This window comes from Gopherus evgoodei, chromosome 2 (assembly GCF_007399415.2).
Source record: "Gopherus evgoodei ecotype Sinaloan lineage chromosome 2, rGopEvg1_v1.p, whole genome shotgun sequence".
In the NCBI taxonomy this organism is placed as follows: Eukaryota; Metazoa; Chordata; order Testudines; family Testudinidae; genus Gopherus; species Gopherus evgoodei.
In genome coordinates this window covers 193,882,991-193,909,084 of record NC_044323.1, presented here as the reverse complement: position 1 = coordinate 193,909,084, position 26,094 = coordinate 193,882,991, and the positions used below count along the sequence as shown (strand labels likewise).

Sequence of the window (26,094 nt, the reverse complement as noted above, 5' to 3'; positions counted from 1 at the left end):
CATGAGCTAATTCATGACAATATATATGAACTATTTCCTAGCAGGCATGGAACAGCATTTAACTTTAAAGTGTGAATTTTATGCTGGGGTGGTGGGTATTGCAGCTAGTTGGAAAGATTTATATTTAAAATTAATTAATTATTATTTAATTAATTATAATTAAGCTTTTTTCTTTATAGCCCTTCTATTCCCTTCCTTTATACTTTGATGAACTCAAGTGCTAGAGAAAAGATCTTGACACAAAAATCCAAACAAGAAGAGCAGAAAGATTATAGAGGGAAATTTCTTTGTAAAAAAGCAATATATTACTTCAGTAATTAATATTAATGAGTAACATTGTGAGCTAGAATTCAGATTTTGGTTATATAATTTTAAAGTTTTGCTTGTATTAATTTGCTTCTTAAAAGGAATATATTCACGTCAAGAGGAAATGAGGGGCTGTTTTGAATTGCTACTATTTTTCTGTCTGTTGTAGTGGGTTTTGTTGGTTGGTTGGTTTTTAATTCAATTACAATTGCAACAGGGCTAGAGCTAATTCTTATATTCATTTACCAAAAGGTATTCTGCACGTAGGATACCATTTGGAATACCTATTGCATAAGGAGCCAAATTTTCAAAAGTGAACCCTACAGTTGCAAGTCTAAATTTGTGTGTAACAATGAAGTACCTTGTACAGGTCAATCAATGTTTTTGTGCGCACACTATAGTGATAAGTTTGAGGCCATTTTTGAAATTTAGTTTGAATCATTCCATGAGCTTGATAATTTTCTCCAGATCGAGAGCACAGGTATCTCACATCAGGTATATTTGGTTAGAGGATAGGGAAGAGGAGAGTGCTACCACCATAGAATCATCCACAGAGTTGATGAGAGTAGGGGACAGAGGGAACAATTGTACAGGGACCCTGAGCTCAGAGGAGCCCCCAACACCTCTGTAACATCTGTGTAAATAAAGTGAAATTGGAGAGGGGTAGGACCCAAGCGGACGTGATATACCAGGGCCCCAAATTTCTGTTGAGGGGTCAGCTCACTGCTACTATGTAGAATCCCCTCTCTGGATGCTCCATGGACTTGGAATTCCCATAGAGGTTTTGCCATGCTGGAGAGGAGGGATAGGAGCTCTTGTTTGTGGCATTCTTCTCTCCATAGACAGTGGATATCCCAGAAAGTATCTCACTTATATTAATGCTGTCAAAGCAACATTAATTCAGGCTCTGTACCTCTTCCGAATGGAATGTTTTGCACAGATACTAATGTAGATGACTACTAGGGATAAAAGGAGTCAGAAAAGTAGCCTGTGGGTCTCAGTAGAATTGGGAGACAGGACCCCCTCTAATCCTTTGAGGAGCCTAAATCCCCTTCCCATTGGGAGAGTCTTAAGGAAGCTCTGTTAGATTCCCAACATGCAGTGTGCTGTCTCTTCTACTGCTCTCTCCTTAGTATTTCTGTGGGTGGGTACAATTTGGTTCCAAATTAGTAAAGTGACTCATTTGTTTTTAAAGCTATTTTATAATTGCACAGGATCTGTCCAAGGTTAAAGTTATTATTCCATCATGCCCTTCTCAATGGGTCTTATGGGATGAAACTGCCTAGTATGCTAGTACTTACTGTGTAAAAAGGCTACTGTGAAATGATAGATTGTTTTTATAGACAGTGGGGCAAAATTTTAGCTGGAATAAAAATACTAAAAAAATGATCATTTACACACTTTTTAAAAGTAGTGAGCCTGCCAAATCTCTCTCTAATTGTTCCGGAGGTTTGGAATGAAGAAATATCATTAAAGATGAACAATATGAGTTCTACTGCAATTTCTGTAGTAATCCCCAGACTTGTTTTCTTTATGTCATGAAAGTTTTAGAAACATAAACAGTACTGAATTGCCACTGGTACTGAATAATATGGCTTTTATTGTTGCCTGGGCTCTTCAATATATTCAAGACAATAATTTAATTCATTTTATTAAACATAAGGTTACTAAAGAAGACCATGATCAAGTCAGTTAAAATTTCTCACTATCCTTAATTTATTAGTAAATTCAATATATTTTATTTAAGCAGAATCATATATACAGTATATTAACTTTTCCAGGCAATCTTTACTCAGCACAGAAAGGCCAGATGTATGGGAATTGTAAAAAATCAGGATATGCATAAAAACTGTTCAAGTGCATAAAGCAGCCCCATCTGGAAGACATCTAACAGAAATGAAGTTGTACAAAACCATTCCATTGATAATAAAGCTAATTTTTATGGGTCTGACAAGTATGTAATTATGTTCAGTGGTGCTTTTCAGATTTTATCACAGTCAATAAACCGCAGTGGTAATTTCATTCCCATTTGACATATTTACATGGAAACATTTGATTGGAGGAATTAGTAACCCTGAAAGCCTTGATAGATATGTTTTAATGATCTGTGACCTCCGCAGTCCCTCATCTGTTTATTGTTGCAACAGGCGAGAAGTCATTCCTGTGTGACCTTTGTGGCTTTGCCGGCGGGACACGTCATGCCCTCACTAAGCATCGGAGGCAGCACACAGGTCGGTAAAGCTGTCTTTACCCTTTGGTATATTCTCTATAGCAAGGGAGTATCAACCAGACTGGGGAAAAAGCAAGTCAAATAGCACATTACAGCACAAATAATATATTGGTTCATTGTTTGCTTTCTCTTTTTCATTTTTGTAAAATCTCTACGCCTAGGCTATATATCAAATGCTATTAGCTATGAGTTTGAGTAATCTTCATTTTAATTTTAAAGCAAGATAAAATTGTAAAGATCAGGTGTCTTTTTTTTAAATTAATGCTAAGTACACTAACGGCTTTTTTTTAAAGGCCCAAATAGATTACACACTGCCTGAAGCTTTTGCAAGAATCTGCCTGGAAATCCCTGAGTGAAAATTAGAGATCATATTTAGATGAATCCATTATTTTGGACTGAGACATAGTTCAAAGCCAGTGTTGTTTCAGTTGCCCTTTTGCAATTTTAAGATAGTTTGTAATTAATAGATGCAACTTAAAGAGATACCACAAGGCTTGCATGTAAAGCAGGATTTCTCTTTCAAACTGGTAAAGCTTTCATACCACCTGGCTGTAAAAATTTAATATCAGATAAAATTAAATTGGGTCTCTGCTTCAGAAGACTTTAAAAAAGTATAAGTTTTAAACATTTATTAATACATTTTACTGTAATTGTGCTTTTTAGTAGTTCATTGTGTTTGATTATTTGAGTAGGTTTTGTTCAAACAGATGCAGAAGCATCACTGTTTAAACCACTGTAATTTTTATATTAGTGACTTGTATGAAGATAACATAATATCATCAAGAATAATGGTATGTGGTTAAGTCACTATTGTCGAATGTACACTGGACAGTATTGCTAACAAATGTATGGTTCTAATAGTTGCATTGTGAATTTTCCATGGATTTTGTATTGAGGGGATTTTGTATTGTGGCACTGTGTAGAATATTCCGATTCAGGACATTCACTGTCTTAGAGCAGAATTTCCCTGATAGCACTTACTCTGCTTTCCTGGAGATCCTGAAGCCATATACTCACAGCCATGATGTCAGATTATTCAACCAGATTATTCCCTGGTTGGAGGGAAATGCGATGTTCACACAAGGGTGGGGTATTCAGAGATTGACTGCCAACATCATGAAGTAAATTTGTTATAAAGATGAATGTGCAGGGCCAAGTTCTCCCCTAGTTGCAACTATTCATTTTCACTGAAGTCAATGGAGTTGTCATTTCTGGGAATTAACTTCTGTGGTAGCAAAAAATTTACGTATGTGAGAGGTACTGCCTCATTCATTTCCCACTTACTACAGGATGTTTATATAGTTAAAGTATTTAAGGTGATGCATTTAGAAAATTTTACACTGTATTCTATCAATATGTCACTATGTCAGTGCATCTGAATTTTAGGAGGAGTGTAGTAACTGCTGTAGTTAAAGTCATGTGCTTCCATTCTAACTCCCCATTCTCATTTCCTGATAACTTTATAAAATGTTCTCTTATTGGGCTGGAATTTGCCAAGCCTGATCTCTTCTTAAACATTACATCCCCCTCTCTCTCTCTGTATAAATAGTATAAGCAGAAACAGTTCAGTAATTTTAGAAGAGGAAAGCTGGGGGAAAAACTGCATTACCATCCTTAACTTTGCCTCTTGTGTGAATGCAGATACCATTTCTCAAATAATGCAAGATAATAGCATACATATTTTTGCAACCTTTGCTACAGTTATTTAGTATCTTGCACTATTGTGTAATACTCTGTGTTTGTTGCACAGAGTTCATTAAATTCATTTATATGAAATTTGTAACAGTACTTCAGTAATAGAGCTAGCATATAGACCACTTACAGACCAAGTATACACCTAAAGTTACCTTCATAGTTAGCTGCCTTATTTTCTTCATTATGCATTCTGCAAAATATGTAGTATCTGGGTGCTGATAAAATTATTGATAGGCATAGAAAAGGTGGTATATCAAGTTTCTAAGTTAATGAAGATATATCTGCCCAGTATAATACTGAAAGTATTGTATATAAAAACGAACAGAAAATATTTTACAAATTCTACACATATTTATCCTGAGCTACAGAAAAAAGGTACATCATTACATTATGTTTTTAGAGAAGTAGTATATGATCAGGAAACTAAAAACAATGGACTAGACCCTCAGAAGTTGTACATTTGTATAGCTCTGTTGAAGTCAATGGACAAAGTTTAAGTCAATGGAGCTGCATCAATTTAAGCCAGCTGAGTGTCTGGTCCTATAGACTAATGTGTACACAAAAGAGGAAGAGCTAGTGCTGCACATGCAACATAAACTTTTTAATTTATTGACTTCTGAGTACTTAACCATGCAACTACAGCCTTCTCTTAAGTTATTTGTAATAGATTTATTACATTATGATGGCTAAACACATTAGCCAAGCTTTCCTACCGTAGCTACCTAAAGGTAGGCACCTGAATCTGTCTTTAGGGAACTAAATAAAAATACCCTGATTTTCAGACATCTTGACCATTAGCAGCTTTCAGTGATTTCAGGGAGAGTTTTAGTACTCAACTTCACTGAAAATCAGGCCATTTGTATTAAGTGCCCTAATATATATTTAGATGCCTAAAGTTAGGTTGAAAATATTGGCCGTTATAAACAGGTTTGGTCCCAGTGAAACACTTTTAATGCAATTTATTTGCTAGATGGTATCTGCCCTCCTCATGCCACCCTGGTGGAGACTTCCCTGCTATGATCTCAGGCATTTGAGGTTATAGATCATGAAGCTTGCATCCAGCAGGCGTAAGTTTATATTTTATGTCAGGACTGGAGGCTCGTTATTACTTTGCTATTAACTTTATACTATACAGGACAGTATCTCAGAGACAGAAGGATCTATCTTTTTGGCATTTATCTGCCTCTGTGGCACAAACAATCGGAGATGATTCTTTAGCAGAAAAATTATCTGTGTCTTCTATTTATTTCAAAGAAAATGACGCAATATGCCTTTTGTTGGTGTTCTTTTTACTTATGCGGGTTCCACAATATTCTTATCCATTGCACAGCTTTATCTCAGTGCTTAGTCACATGCACCACTCTTTGTATCTATATTTCTCTTGTGCATCCCTGTTGGACACCGTTTTCTCTGCATAGAGAATGCCCAAGAAAATTACAATAAAGTTTGAAAGGAATTGGAATAAAAAATGGTCTAAATGGCTTAAATAATTCCTTACTATAATACAAAGTGTCTCAGAGGGTGATACAAAACATCTCCCTATCCAAGATTTATTTTTATCACCTGTCAGAGACCCTTGATTCAAGGGCAAAGGAGCAAATCCTCATATGTAGTTGGGGTGTCTTGACCACTTTAATAAGCTTCGCGTTCTCCTAGCCTCCAGGCATAAGGTATCTTGGTATCCAGGAGGAATGTTCAAAATATCTGACAGATACCTGACACAGAGGAGGACTGGCTCTCGGACCTGAGTGTGCCTTATTTATTACTTAGCCCTTCATTCTCTTGCTTCTGATGCTTCTTATTCTATTCCTCCTTTTGGAAACAGAATTGGGCCAGACTGTACACTTACACTGAGAAATACCTGACTCTGCAAATAGTACCATTTTCTTCACTGGAATTATTTGCAGAGGAGAGTACTACTCAACATGAATATAGGATTCTGACCCTCAGAAGTCAGTTTGGCAAACCAGAGGATGCTACTGATCACAGAATTGTTTATATTTTTAAAATGAGAAAGAGAAAGGAATAAAAAAATATGTTCATGTTAAGATTAATTATATTTATTTCCTCTTTAAGAGGTAGTAAATGTGTACTTTCCACTTTCACTGGCATGGTGCATTGCCACACAGACCTGTTTTACATAGATATGCTCAGTTGCACAGTACCATGTGTGTTAGCATGTCAGTACTGAGAGAGGGGAAAAATTCGACCCAGAAATGGTATCATTTTCTTACTAAAGAAGGATGCAACCTATGATTTGTTGGTTGACATCTCTATGGTAAAAAAAAAAAAAAAAAAAAGTATCTAGTTTGTAAGTATACTGCTTCTCTGTACAGTATGGTCTTTGAATAGAGAATGGCCTACGGTTTTCACTGACCTTGACTTCATAAGGGGATGTCTGGTGGTCCACTAAGAGCTTTTCCAGCAGTTCTACAATGGATTAGCATACAAAGTTCTATAATGTGTTTCATCAGCTGAATAAAGACTGATGACCTCATTTTTTGGAAGCGCTGAGCATCCCCACTTCTGGCTAAAGGCAGTAAGAACTACAGGTGCTCAGTACCTCTGAAGTTCAAGCCATAGTCTTTTCCATTATAAAGAGACTTTTTAAGAATGATGACTCCATCCTTCTTGAACGCTTATGGGTACTTGTGGAACAAAGAAATACATTTTATGTGTTATCAGAAACTGGGTCAAAAAGCCAAGTCAATGTCTTTAAACAACTTTTGCTGGCTGACACAAAGCAGGATATTGATTTAATGCGGTAAATACAGCCCACTTCACTGAGTTGCAGTAATGTCTATGAAGTAATGCTGCTGCTACTCCATGAGTTGGAGGGGAAGTTTCCATCCCATCAATTGTTATGGATTCCCCCGAGCCAATGCTGTTTACTCACACTTTGTGCAGTTGAGAGAATCTATCCCCAAGGGAAACATGAAAGTTATATTACAACTTTTAGTGACAGCCTGTGTATAAAATTAGCAAAGAATCCTGTGGCACCTTATAGACTAACAGACGTTTTGGAGCATGAGCTTTCGTGGGTGAATACCCACTTCCTCAGATGCATGTAATGGAAAAATCCAGGGGCAGGTATATATATGTGTGCTAGCAAGCAAGCTAGAGATAACGAGGTCAGTTCAATCAGGGAGGATGAGGCCCTGTTCTAGCAGTTGAGGTGTGAAAACCAAGAGAGGAGAAACTGGTTCTGTAATTGGCAAGCCATTCACAGTCTTTGTTCAATCCTGAGCTGATGGTGTCAAATTTGCAGATGAACTGAAGCTCAGCAGTTTCTCTTTGAAGTCTGGTCCTGAAGTTTTTTTGCTGCAGGATGGCCACCTTAAGGTCTGCTATAGTGTGGCCAGGGAGGTTGAAGTGCTCTCCTACAGGTTTTTGTATATTGCCATTCCTAATGTCTGATTTGTGTCCATTTATCCTTTTCCGTAGAGACTGTCCAGTTTGGCCGATTGAACAAAGACTGTGAATGGCTTGCCAATTACAGAACCAGTTTCTCCTCTCTTGGTTTTCACACCTCAACTGCTAGAACAGGGCCTCATCCTCCCTGATTGAACTGACCTCGTTATCTCTAGCTTGCTTGCTAGCACACATATATATACCTGCCCCTGATTTTTCCATTACATGCATCTGAGGAAGTGGGTATTCACCCACGAAAGCTCATGCTCCAAAACGTCTGTTAGTCTATAAGGTGCCACAGGATTCTTTGCTGCTTTTACAGATCCAGACTAACACGGCTACCCTCTGATACTTGACACCATGCAAGGCACTGCATTTAGCCATATGGAATGGAAATCCATCAACCTCATGAAGAAACTTGCACAGATACAGACAGATATCATCTTCCTTTCCAAATGCAAACGGATGGACATCATACCAAATGGACTAAAGGTAAAAAATCCACTGCTATCTACATACTACACGGACCACAGTGAGAGATTATGTCATACTCTATCAAAAAAACTGAGGAACCACCTGATCAGCATCCTATACAGCAAACAGGAAAACATCAAAAAAGAGCTCTCCAACCTGGAGACTCTCATTAATAACCAAACTTCTATACAAACGGACTTCACTAGAATAAGACAGGAGATCTACATTACTCACTTCACCTCTCTTCAAAGGAAAAAGGACTGTAAGCTGTCTAAACTCCAACCTGCCACATGGGGCCACAACAGTGGTACCCCTAACCCACCCAGCAATATCGTCAATCTATCCAACTACACACTCAGCCCAGAAGAAAAGTCTGTCCTATCTCGGGGACTCTCTTTCTGCCCTGCCACCCCCACCAACATGATACAGTTCTGTGGCGATCTGGAAGCCTACTTTCGCCGTCTCCGACTCAAAGAATACTTCCAGGACAACACTGAACAGTGCACTGATACACGGGTGCCCTCCCACCAACAGCACAAGAAAAAGAACTCCACATGGACTCCTCCTGAGGGTCGAAATGACAGCCTGGACCTATACATTGAATGCTTCCGCCGGCGTGCACAGGCAGAAATCGTGGAACAACAACACCGCTTGCCTCACAACCTAAGCCGTGCAGAACGCAATGCCATCCACAGCCTCAGAAACCACCCTGACATTATCATCAAAGAGGCTGATAAAGGAGGTGCCGTTGTCATCATGAACAGGTCTGACTATCAAAAGGAGGCAGCCAGACAACTCTCCAATACCAAATTCTACAGGCCACTTCCCTCAGATCCCACTGAGGAATACACTAAGAAACTACAGCATCTACTCAGGACACTCCCTACACTAACACCAGAAGAAATCAACATACCCCTAGAGCCCCGACCAGGGTTATTCTATCTACTACCCAAGATCCACAAACCCGGAAATCCTGGACGCCCCATCATCTCGGGCATTGGCACTCTCACTGAAGGACTGTCTGGATATATGGACTCTCTACTCAGACCCTATGCCACCAGCACTCCCAGCTATCTCCGCGACACCACTGATTTCCTGAGGAAACTACAATGCATTGGTGACCTCCCAGAAAACACCATCCTAGCCACCATGGATGTAGAGGCTCTCTACACAAACATCCCACACACAGATGGAATACAAGCTGTCAGGAACACCATCCCTGATGATGCCACAGCACAACTGGCTGCTGAGCTCTGTGCCTTTATACTTACACACAACTATTTCAAATTTGATGACAATATATATCTCCAGATCAGTGGCACTGCTATGGGCACCCGCATGGCCCCACAATATGCCAATATCTTCATGGCCGACCTGGAACAACGCTTCCTCAGCTCTCGTCCACTCACACCCCTTCTCTATCTACGCTACATTGATGACATCTTCATCATCTGGACCCATGGGAAGGAGACTCTGGAAAAATTCCACCATGATTTCAACAGCTTCCACCCCACCATCAACCTCAGCCTGGACCAATCTACACGGGAGGTCCACTTTCTTGACACCACGGTGCAAATAAGTGATGGTCACATTAACACCACCCTATATCGAAAACCCACCGACCGCTATGCCTACCTTCATGCCTCCAGCTTCCATCCCGGGCACATCACACGATCCATTGTCTACAGCCAAGCACTGAGGTACAACCGCATCTGCTCTAACCCCTCAGACAGAGACCAACACCTACAAAATCTCCACCAAGCATTCTCAAAACTACAATACCCGCATGAGGAAATAAGGAAACAGATCAACAGAGCCAGACGTGTACCCAGAAGCCTCCTACTGCAAGACAAACCCAAGAGAGAAACCAACAGGACTCCACTGGCCATCACATACAGCCCCCAGCTAAAACCCCTCCAACGCATCATCAAGGATCTACAACCCATCCTGGACAATGATCCCACACTTTCATAGGCCTTGGGTGGCAGGCCAATCCTTGCCCACAGACAACCTGCCAACCTGAAACATATTCTCACCAGTAACTGCACACCACACCATAATAACTCTAGCTCAGGAACCAATCCATGCAACAAACCTCGATGCCAACTCTGCCCACATATCTACACCAGCGACACCATCACAGGACCTAACCAGATCAGCCACACCATCACCGGTTCATTCACCTGCATGTCCACCAATGTAATATATGCCATCATATGCCAGCAATGCCCCTCTGCTATGTACATCGGCCAAACTGGACAGTCTCTACGGAAAAGGATAAATGGACACAAATCAGACATTAGGAATGGCAATATACAAAAACCTGTAGGAGAGCACTTCAACCTCCCTGGCCACACTATAGCAGACCTTAAGGTGGCCATCCTGCAGCAAAAAAACTTCAGGACCAGACTTCAAAGAGAAACTGCTGAGCTTCAGTTCATCTGCAAATTTGACACCATCAGCTCAGGATTGAACAAAGACTGTGAATGGCTTGCCAATTACAGAACCAGTTTCTCCTCTCTTGGTTTTCACACCTCAACTGCTAGAACAGGGCCTCATCCTCCCTGATTGAACTGACCTCGTTATCTCTAGCTTGCTTGCTAGCACACATATATATACCTGCCCCTGGATTTTTCCATTACATGCATCTGAGGAAGTGGGTATTCACCCACGAAAGCTCATGCTCCAAAACGTCTGTTAGTCTATAAGGTGCCACAGGATTCTTTGCTGCTTTTACAGATCCAGACTAACACGGCTACCCTCTGATACTTGTATAAAATTAGTTTCCATTAGGGCTGTCAAACAATTTAAAAATTCACAATTAATCATGAGATTTAAAAAAAAGATAGTCACGATTAATTGCAGTTTTAATTACACTATTAATAACAGAATACCAATTTTAATTTATTATAAATATTTTTGGATGTTTGTCTACATTTTCAAATATATTTATTTCAGTTACAGCACAAAGTGTATGGTGCCCACTTTATATTATTGATTTCATTAAAAATTTTGCACTGTAAAAAGATAAACAAAGAAATAATATTTTTCAATTTACCTCATAAAAGAACTGTAATGCAATCTCTTTATCATGAAAGTGCAACTTACAAATGTAGATTTTTAAATTTTTTTACATAACTGCATTCTAAAATGAAACAATATAAAACTTTAGAGCTTACAAGTCAAAGCATGAAGGGGCATATGAATATTTAGCATATCCGGCATGTAAATACTTTGTAACACCTGCTACAACAGTGCCATGTGAATGCCTGTTCTCACTTTCAGGTGGCATTGTAAAAAAGGAGCGGACAGCATTATCTCCTATAAATGTAAACAAACTTGTTTGTTTTAGGGATTGGCTGAACAAGAAGTAGGACTGAGTGGACTATTTTTTTTTAATCTAGCTAATTTGTTTTGCATTAATTGCATGCATTAACTGTGATTTGCAGCCCTGATTTCCATATGTTACGTTCGTAATTTCAGTAAAGTACACCACAGTAGTAGAGTAATTAGGGATGGCACCCTTATTGTTTATGGCAGCTCCTGAACTTACTGCAATGCCTAAGCAGTTTGTGTCTTTGTTCAAATGTTTTCATGAGTTTTTGAAGATGGTGACTTACACTTTTCACATAGATCACTGTTCGTATGATCAATTCCATTCACTCATTTCAATCTTGTACTTCTCAAGACATTTATAGGTCAATGTAATAAAAAAAGAAAATTTAATAATGTATGTATTTTATCCAGATGAGTGACTCACTTTGTGTTTCTATTTTTCATGTGAACTGCTCTTTGACTTTAATGTGCAGTTACCTTACTTGGCATTGTCTGAATTAACTGTATAATGTAGCCTCTTTCCACACCCAAGCTAAAAAAAGTGGAATTCTATGCAAAGTATAGCACAGTAAGTATTGTGCTGTTTCATTAAATGTTTTTTAAGAAGAGGGATGAAGTTTTTGGATGGGTATGTGTTATTTTTCCTTTCCATTTAAGCCATTAGAAGAGCATGAAACTTAATTACAGCAGACTTTCAGTGGTAGATAAGGGTTGAAATCCAGGTGTCTTAAACTTTCTTATACTCTGGACCATATTTTACAAGAAGATTGTCTCATGGCCCTTTTCCTCTCCCATTCATGAACACATAGACCATGTGTCTCCATCACAATCACAGTTTGCAGTCAAATAACAGCTCTGTAGCAATTACTGCAATTTCTCTTATGGAAAAATGTGTTAGGAAAGTATATATGAAATTTTTGGATGTCTTTTATACAATAAGGGATAATTCTTGTTTTCTCAGTTCTTCGTATGTAACAGTGAGCACCTGCTAGAGGAAAATAGGCTGTCTCTGTTTCAAGCTGTTTTTTCAGGCCTTTGGGCGCCTCTTCACAGTGAAAAGCCTGATCAACTGTAGAAATAGCTGGAAATTAGGAGGAGTAGTCAGCAGACCATAGTTTGGATTGTCTACTTGTTTCAAACGTGATAATTCGATAAACAGAACTTTAAAATATATGGTATATAGTAATTATTTAGGGCTCTGTTTACACCACTGAGCCCTCCACATGAGACATCTAGGACAAAAAATAGGCCTTGCTGTAGAGATGATAGGGATGAGACTTTATCCACTCTGTTAACACTTTGTGTGTTTTGTTAAAGGCACTTTCTGTAAACAAAAAAAATGTAAGCATTCTTAATAATCATGTCCTCACTATTTATTATTATTGTTGTATTATTTTAGTAATTATTAAATACTTATATGTTATCATAAATTTACAATGCAGTTTATGAGTGCAGAAAGGTATGCTCTGCATCCCAAAGAGCTTACAGTCAAAAGGGACACAGTATGAAAAACAACACATATTTAGGAAAGGGAGCATTTAAATGTTGTTTGAGAACAGAAGATGATAGGAGAGAGAACACTTAGAGAATAATAAGAAGGGGACTATTTTAGATATAAGCTGAGAGTGGGAGAAAGACATGGAGTAGACTATGAAAGGATTAGGGAGAGTGTAAGGAGTCAGAGGAGGAAATGAAAGCTGAGATTTAGGTGGGACAAGATCACATACAGAGGCTTGAAGATGAAGCCAATCAAGAAACATAAGGAGAACTGACAGAGTTGTAGGATAGAAAGAGAATTTTGAATAGAGTGAAATGAGGAGAGCTGAGCAGTGCGGAAAACCAGAGAGAAGGTTATTATAGGTGAGGTTAGTAGCACTGCCTATTATTAAGGCTGTCTGACACCTCCCCTTATAAGACCCTGTTTTCAGTTGCTTTTAAGTTTACCAAACTTTAATCATTTTAGGCTGAAGTTTTCTATGCTGAGTGGCTTAAACGGTTAACTGATACTCAATTCAGAAGTAGTTTGGACTCTGGCTACCTGAAAAACTCTCTTTTCCTGCATGACACATTGACAGTTGTGATTAGACACACAGGCCTTTGGTTTACGCAAGAGAGGGATAACAGAGATATGTCCTTCTGACTTTCTCCCTTGATTAGATGGACCCTGTGTTGGATCACCTTTCAGGCTTTCCTGGGCAATCATCTCATTTCTCAGGCTTTTCCGGAGGTTGTAGTTATTAAAGCTAGAGGTGAGGAAGAGGAGAGTAGTTTCTTTGCATGGGGTGGGAACTGTTCTGAGTATTTTGACCTGTTCAGTCTCCAAATGTGTAGCCAAAACAAAAACCTTTCCCAAATTTCCCCTCACTATTTTTAAGCTAAAATTCTGTAAAACTTTCTAGTGGTCTTAGCAATGACAAAGAAAGGTAAACTTTTTCTAAGGTTTAAGGGGCAAAACTCACATCATCAAAATTCCCTTTTACCTGAACAGTCTGAACAGCAGTATTCCTGATACAAAGTGATAAACTCATCCTCCATTGTAACTGCACCTATAGCAGAGTGCTGTGTACTCCTTCTTGCACATCATTCTGCGCCATTTCTGCAGCAAATTGGAAACTGAGGCTGCCAGAGATATATAAAGATTATAACTGAAAACTCTGGTTGTGACTTCCATGAATTTCAGGGGGTTGCTTAAATTTACCGTAAAATCCAGTGCTGCTTGTAGCAGGGCACACCTTCGCTCCTGTCTTATTGCCACAGATTCCAGTAGTTGTGCATTCATAGAGCCATTTATTTGAGTTCCCTTCACCAACACCACTACAGTACCTGTGCAAGAGTCTATTTACAACATCCCTTGTGCTTCCATCCCCCTTCTCAAAACCTGAGAGGAACAGAGGTCTCCCTTCGAGGCCTCTGTGAGACTGGGCTCAGGAAGCCCTGTTCCTCTTTCTCCCCTGGCATGCCCTTCCTTTGTTTCTTTGTCCATCTGAACTGATTGGCCAGCCCAATTATCTAATTACCTCAGTTGGCTTTCTCCAGAGGAACTAACTGGTGTCTGAGTGGTCAGAATGCAGGCTTACCTGTTCATTCCCTGCTCTCCAAGGGCTCCGATATGACCAGAAGCTATGTTATCTCCATCCAAGGAGTTTTCCTTGAGACCTCTACCAGCTGCCAGTCTTCTACCTGGACCTTCTCTGGACCTAGAAGCTGGTTTTGGCGACCAGGTCTGTGGCTGCTGCCAAGGGGGCAGATCTCCTCAGGGAGCCCCTGCTATACAACCCTCAGCTTGGTGTGCAGAGTCCCCCACGGTGCACCAGAAGTTGGTCCTGATAGGCATCACCAGAATCAGAGACCACCTGGACTACAGCCAGAGGGAGTGGGTGGATCCCCTGGTGCTCAGCCTGCTTGTGAGACTCTCCACCTTTCCTGCTTCCCAGCATGTACTCCAAGAAGTGCAGGCAGCCTTATCGCCTGCCTCTCAGGCTTTCCTTGAGCAGGTCCTGTGGGAGGGCACTCCCCACTCACCCCTGGCCATCTGAACCTTGTTATTGGGACCCCTGCCCCATGAGCCACCCCAGGCTCCTCCCTTCTGCAACCCGAGCTGGCTGCGCGATCTGCAGCAAGTTCATTTCCGAACCACACGTAGGATATCTATACAAGTTTGCGCTCCATACCTTTCACTTCCTCACCCTCGTGTCCTGTCCTGACGCCAAGTGGCGGGCTCTCCTACCATCTGTGGAGGGTGAGGAACCCCAGTGGGCCAGCCTGTATTCCACCTTGACCCCAGCCCCCGGCCTGCCAAGGATATTAGTTGGTGGCTCCTTCATGCATCTGTGAACACAGGTGTGTACCTGGCGCGGTTCACCCCCTTCCCCAATAGGTGCCCCTTCTGTAGGATGATGGAGATCCTGGCAAACATCTATCTCAAGTGTTTCAGGTTGCATCCCCTTTTACTGCTCCTCCAGAACCTTCTCCCCAGGGTCTGACCGCACTTTTCCCTACATCTCCTGATTTATTCACACCCTGTCCATGGCCCCACAAAGTCATGAGACCTCCTCATCAACCTCCTCCTGGCGCTAGCCAAAGTGTCCATCTGTAAAATCAGGAGGAGGATGCTAAATGAGGAGGTGTCCTACGACTGTGGGACAATTTCTGTTCCTCTCTCTGATCATGCATCCAGACAGAGTTCCTTTAGGCCGCGTCCACTGGCTCCCTACACACCTTTGAGAAGCAGTGGCACAGGCTGGCATTGTCTGCTCAGTGTCTCCTTCCAGTTCCTTGTCTGTGGCCCTCTGACCTCACTCCTGTTCCTGTTTTGTTTTTTTTATTAGTTGTCCTCTGAAATTATTTGAGTCCTGGGTTTATTCAGTCTTTCCCCTAGTCTGCTTGTGCCTGCCCACCCCCCAGGAACTCGGTAGGTGTTCATTCCCTGTGTTCTGCAACAGCAAACAGGGAATTGTGCTGCAAAGTTTAGAGCTGTTACGGAGCTGTGAAGGACAGATATGAAATGGAGTAAGCAGTAAGGAGATAGTGGAAACTGACCTGGAGGTGTATGAGAATGGGCATAGGCACTTGAGGAGAGCACGGATTGGGAGTGGAAATGTTAGATATCAGGAGGAGAGTAGAAGCAGTTGTGGGGAGAGGATCAGGATGGGACCAAGCAGTTAGGAGGGGAAGTAGAAGCAGCAGAAGCAGTTGGACCAAGCATGGGGGGTATGGTTGGGAGGTAGCAGCAGTACTTCTTCCTTGTCCTGGACTGTGGAAAAAGCAATTGGGCTTCTTTTTGTTTCCCTAGCACTTTAGCATGGGATGTTCTGTTTTTGGCTGAGACAAGCTTATCTATCAAGTGAACCGAAAAGTTTTCTTATTGATTTGGTTTCATACATAAATATTTTTCCCCTTGGTGCAGCCTCTAAGAGCTACTGAGAATGTTAGGCTGTCAGTTTTCCCCAGTTCATTTGGCCTTTTGTTTTGTGTTCCTGTGATCTATTTTCTGTCAAGTGAAATTTACACATACTCTGTCTGACAGGAACACTTAGCCACAAGGATTTCCTAAGGAGAAACTTCCTCATGCGGTGGGTGAGGATTGTTCATTTTTCTTTTGGTCATGATGGAATTTCCAAACTCTACTAGCTACAGTGGAACCTCGCTGATCTGTCAGCCTCACTGGCTCTGCCTCAGCATAGCAGCAGAACTTTCCTGATATGTGTTGAAATGGACTGCAAACCAGAAAATCATTTTCAGTGCAGATTTGCTGGTTTCCAGTTTGCAAAGGTGCGGTTCAATAAGGTTCAAATGTATATTAAATGAAAACTGCTAGAAGGAAGGAAGGAAGGAAGACCCTTCTCTATAATATTTGCAGTTGTGTTACTTAGGCTTCAGAAATATTACTATCGTCTTTAATTCTCTAAGAGTATGTCTTCACTACTCGCCGTATTGGCGAGTAGCAATCGATTGCTCAGGGATTGATATATCGCGTCTCATCTAGACGCGATATATCGATCCCCGAACGCGGTTATATCGATTCCGTAACTCCACCAACCCGAACGGAGTTGCGGAATTGACAGGGGGAGTCATGGACATCGATCCCGCGCCGGGAGGATGGTGAGTAATTCGCTCTTAGATACTTCGACTTCAGCTATGTTATTCACGTATTTTCAGTTCAAGACTGGGTTGTCAAAATAGTGCTAAGTATCCCAGAGAGTTTAATTGGAAAAGAAGCCACTGTCAGTCAAACAGTTGGAAGAATCACTTTCTTCAGAGAAGAAGAGATTGGGTATCTGACAGGATAGTCTCGTTTGGAGCCGGAAAGGCATATTTGCCAGCAGTCCCAATCTGTCCAGCACAATCCTGGTTTCCCTCACTCCCCTGGCCAGGGAACAGGAGCTGAAAAATTGTAGCTGAAATTCTCTCCAATAGCTACTAGAATCAATTGTTCTAAGTCTTGAAGCTACCTCTCCTTTGCCTGCTTCTCCCCAGTGTCCATGCAGGTTTCCCATCTTCTTTCTCTAGAGCTGTCTTTCAGAGCCTAAGAAGCCTACAGTCCGGGCTTCTCCTGGTTTGTCTAGTTAGAAATATGAGGATTACTTCCAGCTCTCATTTGGGAAATATATGTGGGGCTGGTATGACCATCTATTCTTAATATTGTCTAACACTTCCCATTTTAAGACCCTGTTTTCAGTTGCTTATAACTTTGCCAAACCTCAACTGTATGGGTTGAAATTTTCCATGCCAGGTGTCTGCCTCAGGCTAGTTTTTTAAGATTGCAGCCAAAACAGTTTAGTTGTTTCTGACAATGAGGCTAGGGAAAAAAATATGTTGCTTTGTTCACATTAAAAAAAGAATCTGGCATCCTTTAGTTTAACATTTTTTGCACTCCCTGCTTTGGAGCAGGCACTTGATATTTGGCAGAAGGTGGCCTTTATGTTAGGGGACGTTCCTCTCGCTGTCCCAAGGAAAATCTGACCAAATTTGGCCAAGCTATAAACCTTAGAAAAAATTGCCATTTGCACATGCTCAGTAGAGACTTCTTAGATTTTAGTAATGAAATTCACCCAAAGATTCCATCCACACTGGGCATGCTCCAGCCTGGACCTGAGCAGGACTTTCTCTGCAATTGAAGGCCTGGGCTGCTGCAGGCGGTGCCAGATAGGGCTGGAACTAAGAACAGGGAGCCTATTTCTTCTGTGCTCTTAGTGACTCCTCCACCCCCCACTGGGCCCAGGCAATAGGAAGGAAGAAGCTACTTGATATGAATTCAGAAAGGACAAGAGCTGGATCTGCTGGATGTGGGGTAAACAGGCAACCAGGGAGTAGGACTGGGACAAGGAGCCTTCTGAGGGAGATTGTGATTGCAGGCTGGTGGTTTGGGGAGAGGGAAACTGGGTCTGGGAGGTGAGTTAAGAGGGAGACTGCACCTGACTTGGAAGCAGTTTTGGACTGAATATCTATGGGGTGGGGGGAACGAGGTGAGGGAGGACGGGAGACGTATCTGAAGAGGAGTGTTGGTGTGGGAGGGGAACTGGAAGAAGCAGGGCATAGAGGCTGGGATATGGAGCCAGTGGGAGAGGGGACTTTGATTGGATGGAGAGCCTGGGGAGGAAGATTGGAACTGGGATCCCGCAGGGACAGGCAGTGTGGGTGGGAGGGCAACTGGAAGTTGAGGGAAGAGGAAACAGATTGCCTGGGTCTGGCTGGGCAAGGGGATGGGGGAAGAGAGGAGAAAGAGAGAGACTGGGAGTCTGGGTGTAACTTGGGACTAGGACAGTGATCCTGGGTGGGAGAGATTAAAAATGCCTAGCAAGAAACTGCCTAGTGGAAAGTGAAACTGTCAAAAACTTTCCAGGAGAGCTGGTGGGGCTGAGTGCCATGACTCTGCCTCAGTAGCTTCCAGCCTACTCCCTCAACTGCAAGACTGGAGATACTGGGCATCTCTACTCTCTGTCGCTGTGACCCCAGATGTGGGGATGCTGAGCACCCTGGCTCTCCGCCTCTCCAGCCAGGCTGGAATTCTCTTGTCTGTTTCACTTGCTGCCTGAAATTGGCCAGCACCTTCAGGCCAAGCAGCCAGGAAGCTGAAAAACTCTGTTTTGATTCTCCCAAAACAATTTTTTCTCCAAACCCCCATCCTGCTAAAGAAAATTTAATTTTTTGCCTTTTCATCCTGGTTTGTGACAAAAAACTATTCAAAAAAGCAAAATTTTTCACAAGAAGAGATTTACGTTTTCCAGCCTGCTCTAGCTCCAGTTGTATTATGAAAGAGGCAGAGGATTACACAAAGAGAAAGAATGGTCTCATTATTAAGACAGTCAAATGCTACCCTGAAGAATTGGATTCTATCTCTTGACAGTGCCACAGAGTTCCTTTGTGGTGCTAGGCAAGTCACTTAAACCCAACTTTTCAGAGATGCTTATTAATTGTGTAGTCCTCATTTTATAGGTGTTCAGTTTGAGACCCTGATTAGCAGAAGTCACAGTTGCAGCTGAAGTCAGTGAGAATTAAATTGCTGTATAATTCTAAGTACTCTGAAAAAAATCAGGTCTTAGTTGTCTCAACTTGAGCACCCAAAATTAGTGGAAACTTCCTACTTTAATCTCTCTGTGCCTCAGTTCCCCATCCAAATGGAATTAATACCCCCAGCCCCTTGTTTCACAGAGGTTTTGTGAAGATAATTGATATCTGTGAAGCACTCACTATAATGATGAGCACCACAGAAAAGCTCACATGGAAATTACTCTGTCTTCAGAGTTTGAATAGTGTGCAGTAAATAAGGTCTAGGGGCCCACATTTAACAACCAGAATAAAACAAAATATTGAATACCTGCTCATTAAGAGAGCAGTGCTATTCTGTACAGTATATGAGGCAGGGATCCTATGGAAATAATGGTATGTGATCATGTAATTAAAGACTTTCATAATGCATGCACATTAATGCAACGTTAATTCTGGCAGTTCCGAACTTTTGAATGCTTGACCATTCCACCTTAATAATGTTATTTTAAAATAGTGATTTTGTGTGTGTTATGTTTTTTATTCTTTGTTTTGAGAAGGAATCCTTAAAAATGAAGAACAATGTGAACTGATCCCTAGGCTTGAAAATTCATCGCTGATTTTTCCTAACCATGGCTACAGATTCTTCAGTGTTCGAGTGCATCCCAAATTGGTTCGCAGCTGTGGTGCGCAGAGCTGCTTAGGCTGCTGCTGATAACTATGCTAAGGCTGCCTCAAGATCTCTTCAAGTCAGCTGCTAGCATCTTAGCAGCCAGTGTGACCTCTTCCCACTAAGAGAAACTGGGTAGCATGAGTGGCAGAGTAGTCTTGTGGATGAAGCAAAGGACTGAAAACTAGAGAATCCCATGCTCTGGCACTGACTCCAGTGACTGAGTGATTTAACTTTTCTCAGTTAGTCCAGCTATAAAATAAGGCCGATAATTTTGCTATTCTTTCCCTTGTCTCCTTTGGTTCCCCATCCCTACTTATCTCTCTTTTTCATGATGGAAGTTGCATTGATGAGTCCAATAAAGCAGCAATATATTGACTCCCTTGCTAGTAGTGTGCTTTCAGGAAGGAGGAAGAAGAGCTTCACATCTGAGCCCAGGGCAGTACTTCCTCCTCCCTGGCAGGCAGGCTGCTCTAGTGCCACACGAAGCAACCAGCAAGCCAGGTAGATAACTTGTAATGAGAGTTACTGCGGGAGTATTTTGTAATTAAGAAGAGGTTCGTTATATTTGAAACTGCAGATTGTATTTGCTTTTGTGCTGCATATGAATCGAAAATCTGGCTCAGGGAGTTTTCTAACTGTTAAAATTATTAATGCCTGTATTTTCTTGTCCTCTTTCAGGAGAGAAACCATTCAGATGTGATGAGTGTAATTTCGCTTCCACAACACAGTCACATCTGACACGACATAAGCGTGTCCATACTGGTGAAAAACCCTACAGATGTCCCTGGTGTGACTACAGGTAAACAAGTCATTAATAATAAAGTGATGAAAGAAGTTAAGGTGATCTGATGAAGTTCATTTGATGTCACCAGTGAAAATATATTGCCATTAAAATTCCATCAGTGCAGCAGTAATCGCATATTAAATTAGGATGTAACTTAAAAATTAGTCTCATAGTACTGAGATATTATTTTAGGAAGAAAAACAAATGATGGGAAACGTTTTAGTGGTAACACTATAATGCTAATACAGAGTGTTGGTTTCACAGCTGCTCTGGTGTCTTTTAGAATTCTCCATGGTGAGGCTACTTATCTGCATTGCCTTTTCAAATCAACTCTGCTTTTGAAATTTTTCTCGGTTGAGTTGCAGCCATTCCACCAAGAAAGAAAAGCTTCCCCAAAAGGCTTAGCAGCCTGAGCACCCATCAAATACATATTAAAAGTGGAAGCAACTGGAGTTAGTTAAAGTTAAAGTTTCTGCTACTGTTTTTCCTTCTTGCCAGGCTAGTTGGTCAGGCAAGGTTGGAAGAAGAGCATTCTGTGAGGCAAAATACCATAAGATACTGCCCTAAAAGCCATCCTGTTTTCACACTATCATGGCTGCATTGTTAAGCACGCAAAAGCCAAGAAAAGAGAGAAATTAAGGTTATTTGTGCAAGCTTAACTCGACCTCATAAGCTTTATATACATTACAATGCAGTTCTTAATTAAATGGTCATATGCTATTTTTCAAATGCAGTGTAATATATGCTTTCTCTTTGATTGCATTTTTGACATCTTATAGCACTGTGTACTATTCTGTGTATGCTATACAAAGAGTGCACGAAAATCATTCACATGCAGCTTATGAGAATTAACTTTCAAAGTTTTAGAAATGGATAATATATTTGGAAAAGAGTATGTGATCATGTCCGTAAAGGTTATCTCAGTGCATATACACAAGGAGAAAGTTAAACTTGTGAGTGCAATTCTGCAGCATTTCTTGACTTGTGAGCGCTAAGCATACAACCATAATGTTCTTTTAACATAGTTTTTTTTAATAGAATTTCCTAGTGTTTAAATAGAAAAAATATAATAAAGGTTAGACCCTTCCAGAGTGCCCTGTCCCACACAGCATGAAGTGGATACTAGGAAGCTCCTGTACTGCATGCATTAGGAGCTATACAGTTTCTGCTTTACAAATGCAAACTGAGGGCACCACTGAAGTAAATTGGAGTCTGTCCAATGACTTCAATGAGCTTTGGATCAGGCAGTGAAGGCAGGGTTTGTGTTGGGCTCTACATCACTGAATGCTCACCTTTGAAGAGGCACATAGAAGGTGAGGACTTGCAAGGATTGCAGTGAATATGGCAAGATGTAAAGACTCCTGAGGAATGCTCTCCCATTCCCAATGCACCTCAAAAGGGGCCTCATCTTGCAAACCTTCACTCTCATGAGCAGTCCCTACTCAGAGGAGTAGTCCCATTGGCCTCAACTAGGAAATAAGAAAATGTTTTGGTGATCTAATGAGATTCATTTGAAATCACCAGTGAATGGGAGAGCTTCTCGTTGCTCATGTAAGAGTTTGCGGGATTGGGCCCTGGGTGCACAGTGAATGAATGGACAGCTCCTCTAGATCTTTACCTTTTTCACTGCTCATGACACAAAATGCATATCTTACATATTGATTGCAGTGTTGTTGTAGCTGTGTTGGTCCTAGACAAGGTGGGTGAGGTAGCATCTTTTATTGGATCAACTTCTGTTGGTGAAAGAGACATGTTTTCAAGCTACACAGAGCTCTACTTCAGGTTTGGAAAAGGTGCCATGGTGTCTTAAATATTGTGTCTGATAAGATGTGTAATGAATGAAGCTAAACTGCTGGCCAGGGACAATTTTCTAAATACTCTAGAGATCCCAGGACATAGAAGGTTTTTATAAGTATTCTAGTGTGTTTGTAGTTATTTTCCTAGAGAAGAGACCGAGCTGAGAAAATAACCCAAAATTCATCAGAGTGCATAGAAAACCCTCTGGCTCCTTGTTTATTTGGAAATAATTGTCCCAGGACTATAGTATCTCAGATCTCCTCTGTCACGGCCCCCTTCTGGGCAAGGTGACCGACTCTTTGTCCAGCAGGAGATTCCTTATGAGCACTGGCAGTGATGCAGAAATTAGAGCTGTTGCTGCTGCAGTTGAGAGGCAGAGAGGCACCTTGCAAAGCTGCTGAGGAGCCAGGAGTGGGACCGCTGTGCTTAGAGTTCAGCATCTCTCTATCTGCCTGCCAGCTTCCACAGTCCTGGGATAATAGCCAAGGTTGTTGGCAGCTATGTTTTCCCCACTCCATCTTCCTCTTTCCTTTCCTTTCTTTATAAAAAGTGGCTAACATATTGCCCTCCTCTTAGTTCTCTCACTTGTGTGCTGAGACTTAACATGTGGTGCTCTTCAATTGTAAGCCAACACCTCAGCATGTGTTATTGTAGGTGCCACCCTTTGGAAGAACATGAAATTGAGGCTGTAACTATTTGTAGGCATTAGAGAACTTTTTGCAGTAGTAAACATGTTAATCTTCATGTGTTCTGCTCAAACTCTCATGCTGGTAATTATATCCTGTCAGTCTATTCTAAGTTCCCCCAGAACAAGTGGTTAGGTCGTTGCTGGACTTCCTTAAAGACTATTTTGTGGTAACTCTTGGCAAATGCAGACTTTTTAATTGTAATCACTTTCATTTCAATGAGAGGAGTATTCTTTAGTTTGTGTGTAGAAAGACAGTAATGTTGCTTGCACTCTTTTACATCTGCTTTCAGAGGTGAATTACATGATCTCTGCATGCATTCCATAAGAGACAAGCTGGGTGAGGTAATATCTTTTATTGGACCAACTTCTGCTGAGGAAAGAGACCAGGTTTTAAGCTCAACAGAGCTCATCTTCTCTAAGGCAGTTTGAGAAGCTTTAAGATGAAAGGATGTTAATAAAAGAATAAATATGAATTTAGAAACTCTTGTGATTTAAATGTGGATTGTTTTGCAACTGTATAAGCACATATCGCTTGTCTTTTTTATTAGCAGCAGAGACTAAAGTGGAATAGACTATAAGACATCTAGGGGAAAAGATTGGTTTGGGCTGGATAGACTAAAAAGGAGAAAATATTCTCAATAACTCACAGTCAGCAGGGAAATTCCTTCCTTAACTAGGGAAAGGCTTGAATGACTGTGGTGTGCCCAAGTGAATAATAAACTACTTTCAGAATTTTATCACACAAATTATATATTTCGTAATGAAATCTATATTCCCAGAAAGAAAACAAGTGTTGCAGTGGATTGTATATACTTGATTGATTTGTTTATATAAGCTATGTTTATGACTGTAGCTCCAAAATTGTGCAGTATTTTATCTTACATTGGGAGTCATTTGCATTTTGACCTTGTAATATTTACTTTTAGACTTCTAAATTCATAATGCAAAAATACATTACCTCAGTGGGAAAGAAATTATCTTCTAATTTTATGTATCCGGCAATAGTGTGAATAATTATTATTTATGAAAAAAGAAAAAATCTTAAAATATGAACAATTCTCATTTGGATGTGTTTCAAAAAAGAGATATAATTGGTCTTTTCAGACTGGATCTATTTTTCAAGTTTGCACTATTAATTTAGCCAATGACTCCTTCAGTCTATTTAAATGTAAATATATATGCTTTTCTCTGCATTTATGATCTCAAATCACAATGTCTTTTCCATTATTAAATCAATATACTCCATTATACAAAAAAGTTATTCATTCTTAATTAATGTTCACCATAATTTTATAGTACAGAATTGGTCTTATAGGGCCCTCTTCCTCTATTACTTCTGCAATCGTTATCCTAGATTTCTGTGTCATTTAAGAGAAAAGTGTTATGTGGCTAAACTTTTTTAATTGCATGACATTGGAGTTCTGCTGACAAAAAAATTATTTGCATTTTCTGTGTGGCACAGTGAAAAATAAGGAGTCTTGGAACTTGCTGAAACGGGTCTATGTCCGTAAACTTTGAATAGTAGATTTGGGAGCCTACTTGTGGTTATCCAGATTTGAACCATTTGGCTTAAGTCTGAGCCCATTAGAACTTACTGTTTCCTATAACAATCACCATTTCTTAGACATATAATAATATCCATTCACTGTAGAAGAACATGTACATCTTAGTACAAAATAGATTTAAGTTAATTTGTCATTGATAATATAAGGCCCGATCCTGCTTTTCTAGCACACGATTGAAGTCTATAGGAATTTAGAGTGCTTGAGAAATGTAGGATTAGTCTTATGATGTGTTTACCACACATTGCCATAACTTACTGTGACCATGAGATCTCATGACAGGTTTAACATTAACTTACTGTATGTCACCACTGTTCTTTAATTAAAGAAAATGACATTTATTCCTCTGGGGCCCCACTGAACAGTTTACAATCCACTCTTCATTTTACACACACTACTCAGGAAAAAATGGAAGGCAGCATCCAGAGGGTTGACAAAATGTACTTTGAGACTTTTTACAAGCTTTACAAAATAAACAGCCAAACCAGCAAAACAGCATTAATTCCATAAATGCACCATTCTGAAAAATACATCACTTGTGAAGGATGTCTTACAAGACTCAGGATAAATAGCATGCATATTTAATATAATTATGTAAACTAAAATAAATATTTTACATTTATTATGCATAATAAAATAATTAGACAACACTCTGTAAGGGATTATTGCATCTGAAATTCCAACTGCAGAAGGATTCATTGTGTAGTTTCAGCAGCAACAGCATCCTGAGTTAGGACGAGTGACTCTATAGGGGCTACTTTTCTTTCTTTCCTTTTTTTTCTTTCTTTTTTTTTTTTTGGACAGCATCCCTAGGGAGTTCCCATTTCCTTTTGACTTATTGTCTATGTTCATAAGTTGTAAAATAAGGACTTATTAACACACTCCAGGATTTGCACCCAAGTCATAAAAATGTGCAAAGTAAGTGTTTTACATGTACTATAGTTCCCTTTAATAACTTTTCAGCCACCTTGATACTATTACCTCAACATTTGTTGTACACCTTGGCTATAATAAGAATAGCAAAGGAGTATTGCAGATTCTGAGATAACAGTATTTAGTTATCTAAGGCCAAAATGGAAAGTGTCTAAGGCCCATCTCTAGAATGAAATGGTAGAATGCAGTGGTTGTCATTAAAAATTCACCATTTACATA

At 40.4% G+C, this 26,094-nt stretch overlaps 1 protein-coding gene across 4 annotated transcripts in view; it reads left to right on the top strand.

Annotated features, from left to right (window-relative positions):
• ZNF407 (zinc finger protein 407) overlaps positions 1–26,094 on the top strand; it is a 476,529-nt gene that overhangs the window by 282,827 nt on the left and 167,608 nt on the right. For all 4 annotated transcript variants that reach the window (XM_030552629.1, XM_030552631.1, XM_030552630.1 and 1 more), the window contains exons 6-7: positions 2,454–2,537; positions 20,790–20,910. In XM_030552629.1, the coding sequence (XP_030408489.1) occupies positions 2,454–2,537; positions 20,790–20,910 (205 nt within the window). The remainder of the gene's footprint in view (positions 1–2,453; positions 2,538–20,789; positions 20,911–26,094) is intronic.